Here is a 9,361-nt window from a genome sequence, read left to right on the forward strand (position 1 = left end):
ATTTTAACAAAATACAAGGGGATATAAAACAAAAATATAAATTTTCTTCACAATTATTTTATTATTACCAGTTACTTCATAACATCGATAAAGTAACAAGTTACGCTACTCCATTACAAAAGACGGTCAATTCGATACGGTACGGTACGATATAAAATAGACGGGCATCGTTCTTATTCAATAATGTTTTTCCCTTCTCACAGAATGTTAACAAAATTAACAGAAACTCAACAATGATTTTACCTAAACTTAATAATTTCACAATTTATTTTATCGATTCGGGGAATGCTTTAAATACATTTACTTCACTTAAAAATATATTTTAAACATTAAAGACACATTGACCATATTATATATAATTGGAATGGGCCACAAACTGAAATAATAAACATAGTCATACTATAAATTTATCACAACGCAAAGAAAAATCATAATTTACAAACATTATAACAGATTGATATGTAGTAACTTAAAACACTAAATTTACATTCATTTTAAACACGAAAATAATAATACAATGAAACAAATTTAACGACAAAAATACATTTTTACAAAAAATGCCGTAAATCATGGCCTCACTCAATATGGATTTATATTAAGCATCCGAGTCATTTCTATCCTTTAACAATTTCGTCAGCAGAATAAAGATTTTTACCCTCTACAATACTGTAATTAATTTTACGCAATTGACACTTAGATATTTTGTCTTTTATACCCATAGTGTGAAACTGTTCTGTAAAAATATATTAGAATAGAGTACAGCCAGTATGAAATCTACATGTTACATCTAGTTATAATATTAGCTTGCCTAGTAAACAAAAATGTACAAACGTTAAAATGTATTACTACATTATAATAAATATTGTGAGTGATCTATTTTTGAGCAAAGTTTTGCTTCTGTTCGGCAATCCATGCATGTATTCGCTCCTTTAGTTCTGTGTTTGATTTCACCTGGTCCATAGATAGTGGAGATCTGTTAAACGGATCTGATTGGTCACTCAAAAGATGCCTGGGGAAAACAAAATCATATTGTATTCCATTAGAATATAATGACTATGGTCAAATGATTCGTAATAGCAGAAGCAACAAAATAACTAGGATTTTATATTAAAAGTAGTTACCTATGTTTTAAACTATCTGTTTCCTATCCGACCCGAAATTTTTATATTTCTCCTGTAAGATTCATTCATCACAGGTTTTTAATAATGGCAGACAACACGTGACTTGCTTGCTTATTTCCCAGTCTATGCAAAAAAAACACGTACCTGGCAATAGTAGTTCGGTCGACAGTAGTGCGCGAGCTCGGTAAGATGACCGGATCCATCATGAGAGTGCTCATGATCGGATCCAGGAACTCATCAGGTGCATTCGCGAGTATCTCTTCGTCTCTCTGCTTTTGTTCAGCCAATTGGCCGACACGCGCAGCCACTTCTTGTAGAGAACCTATTAATCCACCGCCTCCGATGCGAACTGTTGCATTATTGTAGTAAAAGATAATTAATGTTAAAACAATAAAAATAAAGTATTCTAGATAGAGCTGTTATTAAAATTAGTGTAAAATAAAATTGTATTTAGCAACACATGTAGTTATTTGAAAATTAATTAATTGAATTAATCATTTACAAATATTTATATGTCTGTTATCAGTATATCCTGGCAACAATAAAATAAACTGAATATTGAATTTTTACTGGTAGTTTGTAACGCCCGCTCATGAAAATAGCTAAATTACTCAAAGGAAGTTTATGCACCTAGAACAGCCTCGGCGAGCGTGAACAGCTGGGGCGAGTAGGACCTGCCGTCGTCGGACACCGCGCCGCAGAACCGACTGTTGCTGCCCAGCTCCACGTACATGCGGCAGATGTCCAGCACCGTGCTGGCCGGGTCGAACTCGAACTCTTTCATGTCTTTTACCTACCAACCATTTTTATAAGTTACAGATAAAAACATACTAGACATAATTATATAGTATTGTCAATTCTATGACGTACATTTTGACACGTAGACCATGTTGGTGACTAAAAAGTAAAATGGTACAAATTTATATATCATATTAATATTCGTACAAATTATAAACTTTGTCGCGTGAAAGGAATGTTTTAATAATGAAAATACCTTAAAGTTTTTCTTATTTGGACCAACGAGATGTAGCAAGAAGTAGTTGAGCATAGAAGCGATCCTCTCGACGAGCGTGGGGTGGCAGAACACGTACGGCGCGTGCGCGGTGAGTCGCACTAGCGTGCGGATGGTGTCGCGGCCGAGGATGTTGTCGAAGCGCGCCAGCATGCCGATATGGGTCAAGTTCGCGTGGTTCTGCTCACGCTCTTGCGGTGGTAAGTTTGCCCACGCGCCGGATTCTCTGCGAGTTGATGATTATTTTTCAGGATATTTTTTTCATATACATATTATGCCTCACCAAGACAATGCTTTTAAGATGCGAGTCCTTGAAATGCGATTATTGATTCACGGTAAAAAAAAACACCAAAAAATAGAGCACTGGGCAGCACGAGCGGCATGAAGAATAACCCAACCAAACTACATAAATCCCTACCCACTTTATCATCACTCGCAGTACGTCGCCAGTGTTAACGCTGATGTAGATACGTCATGCCCTGTATTAACGAATAGCCACGAATACGAGTGCGTGAACAACTTATTCGGGTGTATTCGTTACACATAAATTATAGTCATATTTATGCATCAAGTTATTTGGCATATTATTGGCTAAAAGTCTAAATGTGACATTAAATAATACATTTTCAGTGAATAGATCTAATACTGACTAGCTATTTAACTAAAATCAACAATTTACTTGTAAAAGATTAAAACATTTATTAAATATTCTGTTCTAAAATATGCAATACATCGTCAATGAAATATGTTAAATAGATATTGTACTCACTGTGCGGCTTGCATCGTTCTTATTTGCGCCATATTGCCAAGCGCCTCATCCAGTAAAAATATTGCATCATTCATGAGCAAGTTAACAAAACGTAGAAATATCGGTGGGTGTACTGCTTCCATGTTCGCCTCAGCTGCTCTCGCCAGTTGACTGTTATGAGTATAATATTATATATGCGTATCAAACATCTTACTTCAAACTTTCTACAATCGTACTTCTTACTACTTTTAATTTACTAATTAAACTCAAAAATAGCTAAACAGATTTAGAAGAAATTGGGCACACAGGTAGGCCTTGTCCTGGATTGACACTTGGGCTAACTTTTGCCTCAGTCATCAACACCCATAGGAAATAGTATAATTTGTTAATCTAACTTTTAAATAGATGGCGCTGGTGTCATAAAAGTAATGCTATGAATCGCTAGTGTTTTAGGAACTTTTTCAGACAATAAAAACTGAACTTTGAAGAAACTCAGTGAAGTGACTTAGTCTCGACAAAATTTGTTGTGAGCTTTTCATTATTTATTATTGTCATAAATATAACAATCTATATTATTATTAGATCCCTTTTTTAGTATAAAAAACGATTTTATATTTCTTAATACAGTGCTGTGTGTTTTATATTATAATCATTGCATTCTTGTTAAATATAATTGTTGTTAATCTTGCACTGATTATAATTATTTATATATATTGTATAGCTGTTTATATTTTCTTACGTAAAGGCATCTCGATGTTCCTCCATCTGCCACAAGAAATCCATAACAAGATACATCGGACGGCGGTAGTTAAACTTCTGTTCAAATTGCACGCTCTGACCGGTCATTTCAATGCCCACAAATACATCAAGGAGACATGGCACCAGCTGAAATTAAAATATTAAATTCATATTCTTTCTCTTGTGGCTATTATATTCATTTTGTAGCAGATTAATGACGTGGTTCCTTACTTGATTTCAAAAAAAACATTAATGGAGTTAAACAATATGATTTTGGATCTATGGTAAAAACAATATAAACATTAAATATAGCTTTTGTCATTTCCGTTTTGTTTTAAAAATACGTAATATTATGTATTATTAAAGAAATACATAGTTTAAAAAATATAATACCTGAAGTTTATGTGGATGTTCTTTGAATAATTGCTCTCTGTAGAAGGACGCCAGATTGCTCAGTGGTTGTTGGTCATCTGCGTGATTTGGTAACATGGCCTCCAAACACTCGGCTAAACGCGCTCTGACAAAAAAAATTACATTAACATCTTTGGATTTTAATTTAAGGTGGGTATAGAATAAATATTTGTATTAATTCAATTATACAATAAGAGGGTACCGGACTCATTTTTGTTCTTTATATATTATCAAATATTTATATAATATAAATTACTAGCGACCCGCCCCGGCTTCGCACGGGTGCAATGCTGATACTAAATACACTACAGAAAAACTGTGAACGTTGTATATAAAAACATAGCGGCCCGTTCTGGCTTCGCACGGGTATAACATAACAAAATAACAGTAATTCTCCACTATTTAATGGATGTTATTATACATATAAACCTTCCTCTTGAAACACTCTATCTATTAAAAAAAAACCGCATCAAAATCCGTTGCGTAGTTTTAAAGATTTAAGCATACAAAGGGAAATAGGGACAGAGAAAGCGACTTTGTTTTATACACGGAAGGAATTATTAAAATCCAGTAAAAAATCAACAAGTTATAAGTCTTTGAATTTCGGTGGAAGGGGTAATTAACGAGAAACAGAAAAAAGACGAAATGCCCACATGTGATATCATCGGGAATTACGACGCATGCGAAAGAAAGAGATGAAGCGATATCCCCACATCGCGCCCACTTCTGCTCATTACAATATTTTAAATATGAATTGCCTGCTCATTTTTTAACCAATTTTTATGCAGTTTTTGCAGGAGTGCTTCTTTTTCGTATTACTAACCATTACATATAGTATAATGTACAAAATCAAACATAGGCCGATCCCCTATTGTGTGAGTGTGTATAAAGTATCAATATATCAGATGCTTTTACACCAGTAACGCATCAAGCTATTATTCCTCTGGTAATGGGGATCATAATCACTTACATAGATATTCAGATTGAGTGGTAAATTTTTGCTATATCAGAATTCCAAATATATGATACCTGAGATGTGGGTTGTACGTGCGCGTGGAGTCGCCCATGAAGGTGAGCACGAGCGTGAGCGCGGGCTGCAGCAGCCCCGCCACGTCCGCCTCCTCCGTGATGGCGCCCACCGTCCGCCGCGCCATCGTGATCAGCACCACTATGTTCTCCAGCACGAACTCAGGAATGCATCTGAAGTGACAACTCATATTGTATTGCACACTGGATGAGACTGGCACAAAGTAGAGAAGAACGGCTTACGCCGAAGGGGCGACTTCCATAAATACCACCTAGATTCATTAATAAAAAATAAAAAGAGTCATACTATATACACAGGATATCAAAACACATTACCTGAGCGTATCTGGCGGTGGCGTGGCGATAGGCATCTGAACGGGAAGCAGTTCCCCGGGCGCATAGCTGCTCTGAGGCGAGGGTGGGTTGGCGCGCGACGCCACTTGCACCAGCCACGTGCAAGTCATCGCCTGCAGCCGGTGCAGGTTCATCAGCGTGTCGTTCTCCAGCAGCGCGCAGCGGAGGCTCACAAATCTGGACAATAAATACAATTGGTAATCTATATAAAAAAGGGTAGATGTGCTATGAGAAGGAATTCCTGCGAGAAATGTGTTGGTTACGGTTACAGATTATAGTCATATGATACGTCATGAAACTGGACAAAAAAATATTTTTTAGAATAACAGCTACCATTTTTTTTTATAAATTATGATAGTAAGTCAGACACAGTTAATATACAAGGTTAACGAGCGCGAGATGTATATATATGAGGCTCGCGCACCTAGTCATGAGGTGCTGGGCGCGAGAGCGCATGGCGTCGAGCAGGCGCGGCGCGTGCGCGTGCGGCGCGGAGTGAGCGTCGGCCAGCGCGCGTTGCGCTTGCCCCACCTCCTGCCCGCAGCGCCACAGCTTCTCCGCACACACACGCACTCCTTCATTCACCAACAAACAATCGAATGACTATTTATTTCAAAAAAAAACTTATAATGTAAACATAGTTTACAATAAGCATGTTATTCGAAATATTTTATGCAGATTTTTCTACATGCAAGTAATGACAGTTTATTACCTGTAACTATAAAAGACATTTTTTAGATATCATTTCAAGATATTGAATGTCTTACCTAAGTCTATGCATTTTTGCGTCATGAAGAAACATTCAGTCACAAAGTTATAGCTATCGGCAGTAGGTCGCTTTAGACTCTGTCCATCCTCCCCCTCACGTGCTGGCAGTAAACATGTTTCATTATGTAAACAATCTAAATGTACTGATTTCCCAGCACATTCTTCAGGCTAAAAATCACAAAAAGTTTAATTAATTTTAAAAAACTACAATTGTATAGGAATAAAATGTGTATGGTGTAATAACTTTGTAACATTTCATTCAGTCCCATGACAAGACAGTTAGTAGTTAATATTAAAATTTCTTATGCCCAATGTCATTTAAGAAAATACTTACTGGAACTGCACCATAGGTGGGATCAATTTTTAGTGATTTGGGATCATCAGGTGACATACAAAATGGCTGACACAACTGCAAAAGCACTGCACCCAGGTTCAACATGAAACCATCTGATACACAACTCAGTGTTGCTGCACTTATTTCACCAGCCTGAAAATATATACATTCATAACAATTAATATACAGCCTGTATAATATAAAGCTAAAGTATTGGCAATCTTTGTTCAATCTTGGTTTCGACCATAAATAACTCTAAGCAACAGCCAATAAGGGTAAAATGAAATAATTCTATTTAATATACTGTTTCCTAATTAAAATTATTTAGAGCATCAAAAAAAAAAACTTACCTGTACATTCCAAAGTTTACCTCTGCCTGAATTTGTCTTAAGACATTTACCAATCCATGTTAGTAATCGATTCCTCATGTGTGGCCCACCTTTCAATAATGAAAGAAATATTTTATGCATGTTATTTGTTAAATGTGATGACGCATTCCATATTGATGTTTCTACAAGAGAAGTTGCTGCCTGAAAAGGAATTGCCAAAATTAATGAAAAAATTAAGTATTTTCTTTTTCATTTAAAATGTATTTATGTATAAATACCTGGTCCATAGGTACATCAAAAAACTCATGAAGTGATGATGCTGTCCTGGGCAGTACTGAGAGACTCAGTAATGCACCTATCACAGAATCTTGATACAGCCTTCCATTGTTCTCTATCTTTGGTTCGCAAGCTTCCATTAAAATGGGTGCTAAGTATGTGTTACCTGTTACATGAATTATATTGTTAAGTTATTGTTGTAATTCATTAACAAATTAATATAAAAAAAAAACTTTGATATTTATTAATTTTAAATACAGGTATAAATTGCCTATAAACTCCATAATTTCCCTCTGTCATTTATAAATCTTTTATTTAGTTTGAAGTATTATTAATACTTACTAGCAAACAGGTGTATTGATGGCAGAATATAAATAGGGAGATTGATGATATTAGATTTGTTTACTTCCGTATGAATCCTTTTTAGTACAGGTATCATAGTATCTCTTAGTTGTTCTTGTGAGTTAACATCACCTGAAAATTCATACTTATAATATTATAAATCCGAAAGTAATCCCGTCTGCCTGCTTTCAGGGCTGAACTAGAGAACCAATATTTATGAAATTTTGTATGTAGCTATTTGAAGTTCCTGGGAACGACAAAGCAATACTTTTGATCTCAGGGAAAAATGTAGCAGGACTTATCATAGATTTGTTTTTCACATGGGAGGGAGCTGGGGGCAAGCTATTGTAAATTTACGGGGTCTTTTTGACATTGAATTACTAAATAAAACCACATATTCGTCTTCTTGAAAATAACACTTAAAGATAAGTTACCCTAACTATATTATGAATAAAAAACAAAGTTTCACACAAAATTAATATCTATTAAAATTAATTTTAATTTTACATTCCCTAATACCACTACTACTATTCTAAGAAAATTTGTTGATGCACTAACACTCATAACGACAAATTAATAAAAAACTAGATATCAAGAATTGGGATTTCGGTGAAAATATTTGTTATTCATAATGGTTTTGTGTATGTTGTTAGCAGAGGCAAAGATGAATATGTTTTTTATTTAGTAATGCAATTCAAAAATGACTATGCATTTTTATAAGCTGTCACTTTTCTAGAGTTAAGGCATACATAAAGGGTTTTTATAAGCAAAACCTGAACTAAGGACACAGGTAGCTGGATGCTTAGTTTTTTTCCACGCAATAATGTTTTTTTTTCGCAGTAAAATTTACTTTGTTTACACTCCACAATTGCCAGATAGCAAATTATGTAATTTCAAATTTAAACTGCAAGTTGTTCATACATATTTGAAACTTTTGAATATGTCTTATGAATTTTCATTATAAACATTATAATGTACTGTTGATAAATACCTACCATCTGACATAAATGCTGTGACTATATCAATGAAAAATGTATGGCTCTGTGGGTCTACATGTTGCAATAATTCTTCTAACTGAGCTGCAAAGTCTTGGCCTTCAAATAATGCTGGCTGTTTCAAGGCAGTTACAGCATTTCTGAATATAAGCTCCTTCATCTTCACTAGTGCATTCTTCACTGTGTTGTCATTGGTACTATCATAACTCTGAAGGTTTTGCATAGAGCTGAACAAGTATGGAAAGATCTGTTTTTGAATGACATGCTCCTTATATACTTTACTTGCTTTAGGTATTATAAAAGATTCAACATCAGGCAGTAGTAATCTTTCAAATAAAGCTTGTTCTAATGCTTCTAGATCTATGTAAATATTAGGTTTTGTAGCTTCTGCTAATTCTTCTAAGTATACCAGCTGTCGGTCACCATTTCCTTTACTGTCTACAGCATTAGGGTTTATGGTGAAATGAAAAACATTTTCCACTATGTTGTTTACGGTATGTGCCGCTTTACTATCTTGAGAAGTTTTTAAATTTACTTGCATAGGACTATCTTCGAGCTGAGGAGGTTCAAGCGGAGTCGTAATATCTGATGATCCTAATAAACCAGCAAATGGATTACTTGGGTCCGACATCGTAAGTTTTTCGTAAACAATAAATTCAATCCCTTTTATGTTCTATATTAAAAACACTAATAAATGCATTCACACACGATTTGCAATTCATCAGCTATTGTGTGACGACAAGGTAGTATTCCGTTTTGAAAAAACAATTTTTATATTTTTGTAAAATGCTGACTTATCACAAAATTGATAAATTTGTCTTTTTTGCTTTTTGATTATCATTGTGACATTGACATATTCGTTCAGAATTTTTTTTTTTTTTACAATCCACCCACCTTTACAATTCAA

General features: G+C 34.8%; 1 protein-coding gene across 1 annotated transcript; it reads right to left on the reverse strand.

Moving 5' to 3' along the window:
- Positions 1–37: 37 nt before the first annotated feature.
- Positions 38–9,306, reverse strand: LOC115456080 (ubiquitin conjugation factor E4 A). The gene is made up of 16 exons (XM_030184950.2): positions 8,455–9,306; positions 7,460–7,591; positions 7,120–7,283; positions 6,863–7,042; positions 6,513–6,665; positions 6,178–6,346; positions 5,835–5,985; positions 5,393–5,587; positions 5,060–5,230; positions 4,013–4,136; positions 3,621–3,766; positions 2,903–3,052; positions 2,116–2,359; positions 1,752–1,914; positions 1,266–1,470; positions 38–1,009 (listed from the first exon to the last, which is right to left on the reverse strand). The coding sequence occupies exons 1-16, from the start codon at positions 9,083–9,085 to the stop codon at positions 874–876; spliced, it is 3,114 nt and encodes a 1,037-aa protein (XP_030040810.1). The 5' UTR covers positions 9,086–9,306; the 3' UTR covers positions 38–873.
- Positions 9,307–9,361: the final 55 nt, after the last annotated feature.

This window comes from Manduca sexta, chromosome 14, assembly GCF_014839805.1.
Source record: "Manduca sexta isolate Smith_Timp_Sample1 chromosome 14, JHU_Msex_v1.0, whole genome shotgun sequence".
Classification (NCBI taxonomy): Eukaryota; Metazoa; Arthropoda; class Insecta; order Lepidoptera; family Sphingidae; genus Manduca; species Manduca sexta.